We start from the raw sequence: 15,388 nt of genomic DNA, 5'->3' as shown, positions 1-15,388 counted from the left end.
AATAAATAAATATTTAATTTAAACCAATAATTAATTAAGAAATATTTAATTAATTTTTCATTTTATGAATTAATTATTCTTTTTGTATGTTGTTTAAACAAATAATTTTTATGAATGTATTTAATTTTCAAAGAAGTATTTATTTTTTCAAAAATATAAAATTGCATTGTTTAATCAAACATCATTAAACAGTTTGTTTAATAGAACATATTGATTTAATTACACATTAAGAAATTATTAATATATGAAATAAATAGGACTTATGTGAAACTATATATATTTTTCTATAATGTAATTGATGAGAATTCCCGATTACTTCATTTCCATGTCCTAAATCTTGTTAGGTACGTACAAAACGACTTATGTTTTAGATTTATGCGCAATGAAAATAATTAATATAAAAAGCACTTTTAGATCTAGAAAATCAAATTTAGATGTGTTTACTAAGATTTGGATGTTCCCAAATTGTTTCCCATCAATGAAGAGTAGGAATATAATCAAAGAAGATCTCATACACCTACAATTGAAGAAGATCCCGTACACTATAAGTCTTTTACCCGATGACTCCTCCTTGAATCTTAGAACTCAAATGGTGGAGATTTAAAGGATGGAATCTAGAGTTCTATCTCTAGAATATAAGGGAGAATGACAAAAGTTTATAATTTTGAAACCTTAATTCTTAAAAGGGTTTTATGGGCTTCTCATTCAGGTATATGAGTTCAAACGAGGACCATTAACACTATAAAATAGTACTATCTCTCTCAAAATCTAATTATAAAGTTGATTCAATATTTCATTATAAAAAAGTTAATTGCATTTTATTACTCTGTGTAATTCATGACCTGCTATCTATTATAGATAGTCTCCCTATAAAGTGGTGTTCATAATTTAACAAGGTGAAAACTATCTGCCTCTCCAAACTATCTATATTAGCCTTTAATTATAGATCCTCTTCTTGTATAATCAACTAATATATCCTATCTCACAAAAAACTTATGTCAAGTTCTGCTTAAAGAACTATGTTAGTCATAGTTTACCTAAATACACATTTTTAGGATCACCCAAAGAGACATATTGTCTCAAAGTCCATGAGATGTCATCATGCATCTATTAAGAATACTTGTTGGTAACGACTTCCATCAATATTAACTCAATTCACAAGGAATATATGATCATTTTAGGATCTCACTCATAAGTCAAAACCACTGCTAACTTTGGAACAAGCTTAGTATTCTCTCAAGGTTATGAGATAATAAAACATAGTAGCTTGGTGAAGTCATCACTACCTGATAGCCTTACATCATGACTCATTGTAAGCCCTATCCAATATGTAAATGTATACACTAGTGCTCTCATAATGGGAATTCCATCCCATTGGTCAAGCCTAATCATCCTTCTAATTAATAGGTAATGTACTACAGTTTCAAATGGATTGCCTAAGTCCATAAATCGATTGTGAACAAATCATTAGCTTGTAAGAAACTCATGATTTGGATTTCCTATAGAACTCTTGATGCACTTAAATCATATACAATACAAGAGATGTCAAACCAAAATGTTCATAGTGTATAATGCATAAAATAATATAAATAAAAGTGAAATTGGAATAATATTAAATAAATAATAAATTAAAATTTTGTTACATCATGTCATGCTTTTAAGGGTTTTATCCCAACAATCTCTCACTAGCCCTTAAAGCATACTAATTACACATCTGATACCTATGTTATCCCTATAATCGTTAAAGACTTTCCCACCAATGTCTTGGTGAAAGGATTTATAGAAGGTACCTTCTGAACCATTGCATTACCATTCTTAACTATGTCATGTATCAAATGGTACTTTATCTCAATGTTATTACCTTTTTTATGGTTTCTTGGTTCTTTAAATTGTATCATCGTTCCACTATTGTCATATAATACTATCACTGGTTATACAATCAAGGGCATTACCTTAAGTCCCATGAGGAACTTCCTAAGCTAAATTACTTCATTTACTGTTTTAGAAACTACAACATGCTCAACTTCCATAGGAAAGTCAACAATGTAAGATTATTTCACCTTTCTCCTATTAATAGTCACATCATTAAAGGTAAATACTAAATTAGAAGTAGACTAACGAGAATCTTTATTTGATTGAAAGTTTGAATTTATGTACCCTCTAGGTACTATCTCGTCACTTTAAAACACAAATGTATAATCTCTTGTTATTCGAAGATACTTGAGTATATGCATTACAGTTGTCTAGTGTTTTAGGTGTGGATTTAACTAGTAGTCACTCACCATATTTACTATAAAGTAATTATCCAATTTAGTACATATCGTCACATACATAAGGCTATCTATAGCATATGCATGGGGCACTGTCTGTATGTGCTCTTTCTCCTTAAGTGTCTTAAGATATTGATCTTAGGAAAGAGGGAGTCCATTCCTAAAAAGTAGGAAACCCTTCTTAGAATCCTACATTACATACTTAACCAAAAATCAATGTAGGTAGCTTAAGACTACACCAGTTTTGTATTTTTATAATCCCTTAGGATCTTAATTCCAATAATATACTACGTTTCTCCTAGATCCTTCATCTAAAACTTAGTAGATAACCAAATCTTGACTAATGATAATAGCCTTATATCATTACTAATAAGTAGAATGTCATCAACACACAAGATCTTAAAGACCATCATGCTTCCTTGCGCCTTCTTATACACATAAGCTTCATCTTCATTTTGATCAAAGTCAAAGATCTCGACTATCTGACCAAAACATGTGTTCCATGAGCAAAACGCTTGCTTTAATTTATAAATGGATTTATAGAATTTTCATACACTATGCTTTTGACTTTTTGATATGAATCCATCTGGTTACATCTTATAGGTGCTCTCATCAAGATTGTCATTTAAGAATGCAATCTTAACATTCATTTGTCATACTCATAATCGAGATGCATCACAAGAAGGTCTTCTCATAGTCAAAACCAAGTTTTTTTACTATAACCCCTTGCGACAAGCCTAGCCTTATAAGTCTCAACCTTTCCATTTACTCATCTCTTTCTCTTATAGACTAACTTACACATTATGAATTTTATCTTTTTCAGGTGCTTCTATAAGATCATAGACTTGGCTAAAATACATAGATTTTAATTTTGCCTCCACAAGTCTTTGTCAAAGAAGTTCATCCATATCGCTTATAACTTTATCATAATTTGTAAGACTGATATCATGTTTATTTAGAATGGCCTTGAAAAACTTTCCCAAATACACAAACCTATCTAATTGTATAACAACCCTTCCATTATGACAGGACACTGGTGTTGACCCTCAATTTTGTCCTCTTAGCACATGTGACACTAAGTGTCTCCCCATACTTTTCTCTTGACTCATAGTTATCCCTTGGTGGCCCATCGACACATATATAGTTTCATTTTCTGAGCCACCTTCAGGGACCCTCTGTTGAGGGATTCATTCAGACCCATATTGTGAACTTGGTCACCCTTCGTCCTTAGGTTAGATCCCACTTAGGTTCACATAGGCCCACTCTAGTTCACATAGGCCTGTTTAGGTTTACCTTCTAGCTTACACAAACTCACCCTAGGTCACTTTTCACTTCACCCTGACCCACTTAGATCCACTAGGTTCACTTAGGCTAACTTAGATTCACTAAAGCTCACCTTGGTCCAACCTTGATGCACCTTGGCCTATTTTGGTTACCTTTAGGTAGTTCCGCTATATATGGCTTATGTAGTTTGCATGATTTGTTTTTTTGAACACTCACATGTACTTAATTTCTTATTTATTTATTTATCTATTTATTTATATTTGTTTAGTGTTATTTGTTTAGTCATTTGTTTATTTTTCTTTATTTCTTTTCAAAAAATTACATGTGTTTGGTCACCTTATATATTATTATTATTATTACTACTATTATTATTATTGTTATTATTATTAAATTTGCATGAATTAATAGTTTTATTTATATGTGTTTCGTATTATTTGTTTAGTCATTTGTTTATTTTATTTTATTTCATTTTGCATGATCTCTATTTTTTTTTTTTTTGTTATTATATTACAAGATTTCTACCACAATTTTTCATATTATTTGGCATGAGGAAATGGGTTGCCATCTCAATGGAAGGCTTGATCCATCATATTTTTTATTTTTATTTTTTATTTTTTTAAGGGTGAGAAAACTTACGATGGAAGAAAAAAAATGAAGGGATGGAAGTTGACCATGGGAACTTGAGTTGTGCCATGGGAACTCGGGTTGCTGCATGGGAAATGAAAAAGTATTATGATTTAAGAAAGGAATTCAAGAAACGATAGGGAGGGCAACCATTTGGAGGATTTTTGAAGCATCAACACGCACCATGAGAGGTGAATGAATGCTATCAGATTTAGTGGGAATAACTGCGTGCATCATATGGGAGAACCGGATTTTATTTGGAAGATTGAAAAAATATGATTTTGGAATAGAAAAATCAGATATTTTTGGGAGAGAACACAAGCACCATAATTTTTTGGGTGGAGATTAATATCGGTATTTTTTGAAGAGAGGTTGAAGAGATCACATGATTTTGTTTGGTGAAAGACACCATCATAGTTTTGGTTTGAGGAGGACACAACCAGATTTTGGTTGGGAGAAGGGTGCATTCGCACCACTTTTAAGGAGATAAGAAAAACTTAGGAGGATCGAGAGAGAGACACCATTTTTTGATGAAGGAAGGTCAACACAAGCTAGATTTTGGTGAGGTGTTTTGGGAATTTTTCAGAAGAAGATTCAATAGATTTTCGGTAGTGGATGAACGCCATTTGGATGATGCACCGGTTGGATTTTGAGGGAGCATTCTAGGGGTTTTTGGAAGTGAAGATTCAACATATTTTGGGATATTCAGAACAAGTTTTAGAGGGCGAGGAGGATTGAACAAGCTTATGTACCTTTTTCTCCACATGACTTTAATTATGAGCTAATTTTGAATAAAGTCAAGTTGAAGTTACTGATAGACTTGAAATTTTGTAATCTCAAGTGTATCAAATTATAGCTTGATTTTGAAAAGATTATAGTCTTTTGGTGGTCATATTGTTCATTCATATCATTCCAAAAAATAAAATGATATTTGACCGCAATGTATTCAACTTTTAATCCTTCATCAATGTGATAGTGAAAAAATATTAAAGTTTTGACATGATCCTACGAGAATGCGTCGTTTCCTTTTGTAATGGTCCTTTCAAAATTCATTGCATCTAGGTGAGTTTCAATATCCAAAACTCAAGATAAGTAGTCTTTCTTCGAAATCAAAGGCAACAAACTCAAACTTTGAAAGGTTTAACATTATTTGAAAACTACATATGGAATAATTTAATAAAAAAAATTCAATTTATTGAAATAAATTAATAAAATTATTTAACAATATTTCATCAAGTAAGTAATATTTAACCAATAAAAAATATAATAATTTAAGATTTTATTATATTTTATTGCTATAAAATTATTATAAATATGATAAAAAAAAGCATGAAGATTAGGTAGTACTAACAAAATATAAATTTAGAACTAATAGTTTTATAACTTCTGGTTATAAATTATTTTATCGTAACAAAAATATGTAAATTTGTACATAATTTTAAGTTATGAAATATTCATTGTATAACTTCCAACCATACAAAATAATAAAATAAATTAAAAATTATATACATAGTTTTTTGCTATGTTTTTTTATTTTTTTTATTTTTTATTTTTTATAATTTTGTAATTTCCTATATAACTTTTGGTTATGAAAATTTTACATATTTTTTATAACTTCTAATTATGATTTTTTTTCTAGATCATTAACATTTATCGGCACATTTTTATACCGATATTGACTATTTTGTTTTAAAAAATAATTTGAAAAATGAGGGAATTGAAAATCATGTTAGAAATTATAAATAATATGAATTTTAAAATTAAACCTAAATGAAATAAAATCAAAATTAAAATTAAAATTAAAATTAGGACATCATAATGGAAGTGGCTGAATAAATCTTAATGAAATTGTGGCCACGGCAGGATCATATAAGGGTGGAACAAAGGAAGAATAATCGAAATAAAGGTTCATGAATGAACCAAAATCAGTTTCCAAACACACCTCTGAGCAAACAACAGATACAATGTGGAACTGAAACCCTAGAATCAGTGGCGTAGTGGCGAGCATGATAGCTCTTTCAAGGCCCTTCACCAAGATTTTCCCCTCCATTTTCTTTCGAAATTTCCATTCGAATTTGGGTCCCATCGCAGCAACCAGGCGTCATCGATATTCTGTAAGTTTCGATCACTTCTTCCAGAAAAAGAAACGACGCGACTATTTTCCCTTCTCGATGGAAATTTGGATTTCTTTTGGCTATGCAAAACTTAATTACCTGTATCATGGCTTTTAGAATTTTTTGTGTTGTGAAATTTCAATCCCGGGCATTATGATAAGACTGATGACTTTGTTTTGTTCTACAAAGAAAGCTATAGGTTTTCAAACAGTATTGAAAATCCATGTTCTTTTAGCTCTATTTACAGCTGCCCAAGTAATTAGGTTTAGCTTGAAAAGTAGTAACCATTTTATAGAAATATAGAAACTGTTTTATGGATACATTCTTTTTTTTTTTGATAAATTTTATGGATACATTCTTTTAATAAGCTCAATTGTTCATTGGACAACAGGAGAAGCAAGACAGAGCACTACAGTTGTTTTAAGTTGTCATGGACCTCTTTAGTGATTATATGGTCCTGCAATAGGTGGAGAGGAAACTTTTCCTCTGGGTTTTGCTGCATAAGAAAAAATATGCCATCGCTGGAATTTCTGGCCAGGGCTTAATAATGGGTGATTATTGTAATCGTTAATTTTTTAGAGTAAGATTTGTGTTTGTGTGGGTATAAGCATATATAATGCTACTCCTTGTTTGCACCTTGGAAAGTACAAGAGTAAGGGGAAAAATAAATAGGAAGGAATGTCAAATTCTTTGGTTTGGTTTGTCAAAGGAGAATTGCTTAAATGTTTTGTGCATTTTTCAGATTCTTCATTCTTTATAAATTGGAGAAGGATCAAAGAAAATTTTATTTTGGTCAAATTTGTTTTTTTTCTTTTCCTTCACTCTTCTTTTTTGCCTTTCCCTCATCTTTACCCTCATTCTTTTGGTGACCCAAGTAAATTCTCAATGAATGTTAATGCAAAAGTAAGTTGATATGAACTAATTTTCTGGGCTGAGGTTGAGGAACAGTTATCTTTTAGAGCTAGTAGACTTGGGGCCCTTATTGCATGTTGCCCATGGCAAACTTCTAACTTTGAGTTATTAGGATTTTTAGCTTTTTTGAAGTGTAGTTCATGTTTTGTTCAAATATCAATTTGTGACTTCAGAAATTCTTTTGGGGATTAAAGTTTTTGGTTTAGGGTTGTTAAATAGATAGTGCAGCTTATGAAAATTGTTGGTTTGGTGCTTTCAGAAGCTTGTTCAGATGCATACTTATTAAATTAACCAATTTTAAAATCTTCGATTGTAGAACTAGCCAACATTGATCACAACTGACTTTATTAATGATCTAAATTATTGATAGTGGTTGTTAATTGTTCTTGTATTCAGTGCTGGTTCTTTTTTGTCTTGGTGGCTCCTCTTGTATGCACCTTGTGTACGTAGGGTGTGCCTCCCCTTTTTGATTGGTGCTTTTAATGTATCTTTTTGTTTTCCTGTCAAATAAATAAATAACATTGATCACACCTGGCTTGTCTCAATTAGGTTGCTGAAAGATTGGGCTGGGTTTTTGCAGTCAGTAACATAATTCCTTAAGATGATTTCTCAAAGCAAACACTTTTAGGCAAAATAAGTAAAATAAAGTCTGCAAGTAATGAAAAAGAACTGTATCAGTTTCCTGTGCAAGCAGGGTGAGGAGTTGCCTAATCATGTTCTGATGCATTGTGGAATGGCTTGCAGTTTGTAGACTTAGGACTCTCTTTGTTTGGATGGTCATGGGTCTTTTCCTTATTTGTTTTTTTTTTTGATAAGTAAAGGATAATATTGTATTAAAAAAACCGCCAAAGCAGCGGCTTAAAGATTACAAAGAAGAAAACACCCCCACTCCCTAGCTGGATGCCAAGGACGGAGGAGCAGCCCGAACCCCACCCTCAACGGGTTCCCATCCAATCAATAAAATCAACTAAAGTCGAAGGACCATATTTTATAAACAGTTTTGTCTCCGACCAAAGGAAATATACAAAAGAATTCTTAAGTCTTTGGATTGACAACTCTTCTTCCTCAAAGGCAACTTTGTTCCTTGCCTTCCAAACCGTCCAAAAAAAGACACAATGGGCTTGCTCTCCAAACTCCCTTCCTCTTTTTTCCCACAAAAGACCCATCCCATCCCAAAAGTGTCGCCTTAACTGTAGTTGGCAGCATCCATTGCACCCCAACAAGAGAGCAAAGCAACGCCCACAGAGTCCTTGCCTTGGCGCAGTGGAGAAGAATGTGATCTATTGATTCTTCGTGCCTTTGACAAAGGTAGCATCTATTCGCTAAAGACCATCCTCTCTTTTGAAGTTGATCCAAGGTAAGAGCCTTTCCCCACGTTGCTTCCCACCCAAAAAAACTCACTCTAAGCTGCACGTAAACTTTCCAAATGGCCGATGAAGGGAAAGAGGTTGGGGGGCCTGAGACTAATGATTTGTAGAGAAACTTAACAGAAAACTTCCCACTTTTAGTCTCTCTCCAAATCACTCTATCTTCCACCGCCTGCTGAACTTTCTTCCCATTAAGGCCCAAAAAGAACCTGTACACCTCATCCATCTCCCAATCACTAAACGGTTTGGAGAAGTGTTGGCTCCAAGTCCCCCCACCCTCATTGGAACACCACACATCTTTTACCCAAGCATCCTTAAAAACAACTAAAGCAAATAAAGAGGGAAAAGAAACACAAAGAGGTTCATCCCCACACCATCTATCTTTCCAGAATTTCCCGCTTTGCCCATTCCCCACCACAAAATAGAGCCTGCTACTTACAACAGTCCACTCCTTCCTAAATGTTTTTCACAACCCCATACCATACCCACCCCTCACTTCCTTAGAACACCAACCCCCACCACAAAATAGAGGGTCTTTTCCTTATTCCTTGAAAGAGTTTTCACATAGTTGGCTGGATGTTTTAGGAAAAAGGTTGTGGAGGATTATGCCTCTTTGCCTGATGCGATCCATTTGAAGATAGCCTGATAGAATAGGCTTTTGGGGACTTGGAGTGGTTGGAGGTGATGATGAAGTCTAATTATGTGTGCTCTTCTTGCTTTTGGTTTACTCTTGTTCCAGATTGTAAGCACCATTAGTTGGACTGGCAACAAGATGATGTTTGTTGGAACTAACAATAATAATCCTGAGCCAATCTTGGGTTTGATTTAGGGACAATTGTGTTTTGGACCCAACTGGGCCCAAAAATTAAACTTTGGTCCATATAAGTTCACTATTTAAGCCCAAGATCCAGAGGAAGTGTGAAAATTGAGAAGAATGATAGGAATTTTTTATCTTTCTATAAATGACCTTTGTTGACTTAAAAAAAAAAAAAAAAGTAGAAAAACATTAATTTAAATTTTATTCCTTTTGTAAACTTCAATAAAATTCAATATAATTTAGTGATTTGGACTTCTTGTGGGGTGGGGGGGGGGGGGGGGGGGGGTGGGGTCACATGGAGAGGAAAGTTCATCTTGTTAAATGGGAAGTGGTGTGTGGGGATAAGGAGAAAGGGGGGCTTGGAATTAGGAAGCTTACCCTTATGAATAAAGCGTTACTTGGTAAATGGACTTGGAGATTTGCTTCTGATAAGGAGGCTCTTTGGAAGCAAGTGCTGGTGGCAAAGTATGGTCAAGAGGATTACGGCTGCAGGACCAAAAAGGCTGTGGGTGCGTGTGGGGTGGGGGTGTGGAAGGAGATTTTAAAGGAAGCTGGCTGGTGCTGGGATAATTTGGTGTTCAAAGTGGGGAAAGGCAATAAAATCAAGTTCTTGATTGACATGTGGTGTGGGGATTCAGCGCTGTCCCAAAGGTTCCTGCATCTCTACATCTTGGCAGCCCATAGAAACGCATTAGTTGAAGACATGTGGGACCAGAATGTTGGAGAAGGAGGCTGGAACTTGAGATTTATTAGGGATTTTAATGACTGGGAGGTGGAGATGGTAGGTGAGCTGCTCCAAGTGTTGAGGGGATTCAGGATTACTTGGGAGGAAGTTTCGGTTTTTTGGAAGGGAGGGGGAAGTGGGCAGTTTAGAGTGAAGGATGCGTATAGCTGGTTGTATAGGCCTATGGATGTCGTCTTCCCGAAAAACAAAATTTGGATGAGAGAGTCCCAACTAAAATCATGTTTTTTGCGTGGGAAGCGACTTGGGGAAAGATTTTGACTCTTGATAGGCTTCAAAAGAGAGGATGGCAGCTCCCTAATTGGTGTTTTTTGTGTGCTTGCGAAGCGGAAAGTGTGAATCACATTCTTATTCATTGTACAGTGGCTAGAGTGCTATGAGACTTAGTGTTGGGTTTAGTTGGGGTCAAGTGGGTGTTCCCTAATACTGTAAAGGAGGTTTTATATAGTTGGGAGGGTGCTTTTGTGGGGAAAAAAATGAAAAAGTTTTGAAATTCTATTTCGTTATATATTTTTTGGATGGTTTGGAAGGAAAGGAATAGACTAGCATTTAGGGGGGGAGTTAGCAATTCAGAGGTTTAAATATTTTTTTGTATGTAATATTTGGGGTTGGGCTAATTTGTATATGGAAGAGGAGCTGCATTCCCTTTTAGGTTTCCTGGAGTGGCTTGCCTCCAGTTAAGGGGTGGTTTGTTTTTGGCCTTTTTGCTTGTAAGGCCTTAGCTGCCTTGTATACGTCCTGTATACTTTGGGGCTCTTTAGCCTTCTTTTAATGAATTTTGTGTTTGCTTATCAAAAAAAAAATACACCATTTTCCAAAAAAGTAAAAATAAATTATTATTATTATTATTATTATTTAAAAATCAAACATCTTGGAAAGTATATATTTTTAAAATTGAGTATATAAAAAATAACTAAAAATATGTCAAATTTATTTTTTAAAATGATATATTTTTATAATATATATTTAAAAAAAAATAGTTTTCTAAAAGTAATAAAATTTTAGAATTATTAAAAAAAGATTTAAGATAAAAAAATTTGTCAAACATTGTGGTAGAAAATAGTTTTGAAGGGTATATTGCTCTCTTCATATTTTATATCATCATCATCAATTATGCACTTTATATGGACCAAAACTTAATTTTTGGACTCAACTGGGTCAAAAACACAATTGTCCCTTTGATTTATATGTTCAACTTGATTAATACCCCAATATGCAATTCAATTTCATCCTTGTTCTTGTCTGTGAATTTGAGTGATGATTCTGAATTTTGATAGAAAACCAAGAAATAGAATTAATGAACAATAGTTCATAGTTAACATAAATACATTGCTGCGTTCACTCTGAACTCCTTTTTCTTCGCGCAAATTAATTGTTTGAATTGTGCTTTGTTGCTTTTACAGTTAATGACTATACTTCTAATGCAGAATTTTATCTCAGCTATCCCAGATGAGGTCTCCTGGATATTGCCATTCTTTGCTATTCTGAGTAAATCTATTGGTAGTTATCAATCATTAGCAACAGAGGCCTCTCCTGATGAAGATGTTGTGCCAGATGAATTCTTGAATGAAATTCTTTCTGATATAGAAAGGTCTCCAAAATTCTCCAGTGAGAAACTTTGTACTACTTACATTGATAAATTGTTGAAAGCTGGGAATCCTTCAGCTGCTGCTAGGTTCATGCAGTCCTTGCATGATAAACACATATTCCTTAGTCCTAATGCATATAATCTCCTTCTGGTAGCAGCAAGTGAAGCAAATGCCATTGACTTTCTATCTCAGATTTTTAAGGATCTATTGGTGTCCAATAAGCCCTTGTCTTCAACTTCTTATTTCAATGTTGCCAAGGTTTTTACAAAGACCGATGATTCTGTCCTGCTCAAATTTGTGAGAGAAGTATCAGAATTAACCTTTCCAAGAAATGCAACGATTCTCAACAGGATCATCCATGCCTTTGCTGAGTGTAGGCAGATTGAGAAATCCCTGATCATATTTGACCACATGAAGAGTTTGAAATGTAAACCAGATTTGATCACATATAATACTGTTCTAGGGTTCTTGGGTCGGGCAGGCAGGCTGGATGAAATGCTGCATGAGTTTTCCTCCATGAAAGTGGCCAATATTGCCCCAGATATTATTTCATATAATACTTTATTAAACAGCTTGCAGAAGGTTGGGAGATTGGATTTGTGCTTAGTATTTTTTAGAGAAATGGGTGAGAATGGACTCAAGCCAGATTTGCGAACTTACCGAGCACTGATTGAGGGCTTTGGTCAGTCAGGGAACCTTGAGGAAGCACTGAGACTCTTTTCTGAGATGAAACAAGGGCAGATCCGTCCATCTATCTATATTTACCGATCATTAATTAATTATTCAAAGAAGATGGGGAAGGTGGAGCTAGCAATGTCTTTATCGGAGGAGATGAATGCATGTCTTCCAGATCTTATTGGTCCAAAGGATTTCAAACAGAAAAACAGGTAGCTAAGAACTTCAAAGTAATTTGAAGTATCAGAATTCATAGGTCAGCTCAAGCAAGGATTTGTTTTGGAGGCACAGTTCATGTATCATGCTTGACATTGGTATGTAATTTTGATACACTTTCTATTCTTTGTTTCCCCCCTTTTCCTTTTTTTTTTTGAAATGATTCTCAATTGAAGTCTTTGGATCTTTTAATCCTGTGGTGAGAACTGGTCGTGCTATGGACAGGAACTAAACCCTGAACTCAAGAAATGTCTATGTGTTCATCCATGTCCAAATTGTAACCTAACCATCCTCTCATAGTTGTGTTTATGATTATCTGAATTTGACAGTGTCCAGTCATACATAATAGGCATTCATCACATGCAGTGCATAACTGTAAATAAAAAGAGATGCAAATCAAAATGATTTCAAGGTTCAATACACAGACCAACTAACTTGATGATTTAATTGTGCTGTTGTCAAAGGTCCCTTGAGAAATGATTGGTGGTGCATGTGTGCCTGTTGGCTTGTGCGAAAGTTGGGCTACCATTTTGGACTTGATTGGTAAATTCTCAACATGTCCTCAAATTTTTGGTAATATCTGGAGCAGCTGGTTTTGTAGGTTCATGATTTAAGTGCAAGGGCAGGCTGGCAGCATTAGAGGATCCGAGTACTGAGGTACTTTCTTATCTATATTCTTGTAATGAATGTAGAAGTTAATCTTTACTGGGTATTTCTGCTTTTAACAAGACCTTTCTCCTATTGTAACAGGTGGGGGACAAGCTAGACGAGTAGTTGACTGCAGCAGCAGTTTGACATTTAAGATTGAATTTTCATCCTGACTACTGGTCTGACATCTGGCATCAACTTTGATGAATATATCAGCCCATTTATGTTTTTGTTCTGGGTATGAGCTTTTTTCTGGTGCCTCGTTGAAACTGTCTTATGGGGGTGTTGGTGGGAAATACATTCAATACAGTATGAATTCTGCAACAACCGTGTCTTGACCCAGTATGATCCGTGTTCCTTTACATATCTTCTAGTTTAATTCATATTATGATTATAGTTAAATATTTATGGCTTCTCCAGAGCATCAGGCAGCCTGCCTGAGTGTTGGAAACAAACAAGGGTATGAAGGTGTTGGAATTTAGGAGCTTGGATGAGAAAAAAAAAAGGGATGCTATAACGTAAAATCCTATATGTCATGAATCACGTGATATTCTACCAACTAGATCTATGTACAATACCGTTTCGATGAAGCTTAACACAATGTTCATGTGAACAAAGTCAAAAAGGTAGATCTAAAGGAGTCTGCTGGAATGTGTGTGATGTGCCCAATCAACTTGGTGAAGAACTTGCAGGAGAGTAGCAGTTTTTCTCTGACTTGAGTTAGAATTGAACCCACTTTGTAAAGAAATTTGTAGAAGCTAGAGGGGAAACAAGCTATTTGTTTGTGGTCTCCATTAAATGACTGGGTGAACAACTTAAAGATGCTCTCGAAAGTAAACGGCAAGGGTGCATTCATGATCCTGTTGATATGAAATATGATCTTCCAGTGGAAGTGCTGCAGCATTGAGAAGTTCAAAATCTAATAAGAAATATGTGATCAAATAAAGTGATTCTAGAACGCCAAACGAGTAGTGGAAGCAAATCTTTTGTGTGGTAGTATGAAATTCAATTGGGCTTGAGCATGTTTCTTTGTAGATGTGTGAATTTGGCCTGTGGGGTTGAATTTTGAATCCAAGTCTGTCTGAGAATTGTGGGTCTAGTCCAAGCCTGATCACTCCAGGGCTGGAGCCTGATCCCTGCCAGGTACATGTCCTGGAAAAAAGAACCTACCAAAATCACGATATGCAAGGCTTTAAACCCCTTGTGCAAAGCATTACCACTTTGTGAATAACTATATATTTTCTTCTGATGTTCCTTGTAACTGGATTTTTTTTCTAGTATTCTATATAATCCGGAAGTTGGATTATACTTAGAATAAGAGGGTGTTTGATAAATCAGTTTAATGTTGAGGATGTTTGATAAATTAACTTAAGAGTGTGGTTGACATTGTTTTTATTTGAAGAGTCAGTTTGGTAGTAATTCTAAAAAACATTTTTAATATTTTTAATGCTTAAAAATTTTTATCATTAAAGTGTTAAAAATGGTAAAAACGCTTTCAAGAATCACTCCTAAATGCACTTGAAGTCTTTTAAGTAAAAGTATTTTTAGGGGAATTATCAACCAAAATATTTTTTCAAAACAGATTGATGTTCTCCAATAGAAAGTTGTAGAAAAAGTTCAAAAAAACGTAAATACACTTGGAGAATTTTAAAAGATTCTTCAAAAACAACTAGAAGAGCTTAAAGGATTAGTTAATGGTGTCTAGTTGAAAAATCTTTCCAACTTAATTTAACTTATTAAACACCAATTTACATCATATGAAAAATGATTTTTCAAAAATTTCTTGACAAGCATTGAAAAGATATGTTTAAATTCCAACCTTTTTAGACATATTAGCAAAGTCTAATGTGGACCAAGCCACTTCCTAATGACGCCTTGATCGCATCACAAAAGAATCACCCTTTAGACCCAAAAAAGGAAAAAAAAAAAAAGAAAAAAGAAAAAGAAAATAAGAGAAGGAAAACTAGCATAAATCAAGATGGACCATACCCATATATTGAGACAATTGTGTTCATAGATGGAACAATGGCCCAAGATATCACAAAAGCAGCTATATAAACCTCATGAATCCAATAATTGGTATAAAAGATTTCATTTCCTACCACCTCATTTACAGCTTTCCAAAATTCA

At 34.2% G+C, this 15,388-nt stretch overlaps 1 protein-coding gene across 1 annotated transcript; it reads left to right on the top strand.

The window, feature by feature from the left end:
- The first annotated feature begins 6,079 nt into the window (after window positions 1–6,079).
- LOC117926157 (pentatricopeptide repeat-containing protein At1g11900-like) lies at window positions 6,080–14,595 on the top strand. Its single transcript, XM_034845237.1, has 4 exons — window positions 6,080–6,292; window positions 11,558–12,708; window positions 13,075–13,267; window positions 13,361–14,595. Exons 1-2 carry the CDS (start codon window positions 6,185–6,187, stop codon window positions 12,608–12,610), a joined length of 1,161 nt encoding a protein of 386 aa, XP_034701128.1. The 5' UTR covers window positions 6,080–6,184; the 3' UTR covers window positions 12,611–12,708; window positions 13,075–13,267; window positions 13,361–14,595.
- The last annotated feature ends 793 nt before the right edge of the window (window positions 14,596–15,388 follow it).

The sequence above is a fragment of the Vitis riparia genome, chromosome 12, assembly GCF_004353265.1.
Source record: "Vitis riparia cultivar Riparia Gloire de Montpellier isolate 1030 chromosome 12, EGFV_Vit.rip_1.0, whole genome shotgun sequence".
NCBI classification, from domain to species: domain Eukaryota; kingdom Viridiplantae; phylum Streptophyta; class Magnoliopsida; order Vitales; family Vitaceae; genus Vitis; species Vitis riparia.
The sequence above is the reverse complement of the archived record's forward strand: the minus strand, read 5'-3'. Positions and strand labels throughout refer to the sequence as shown.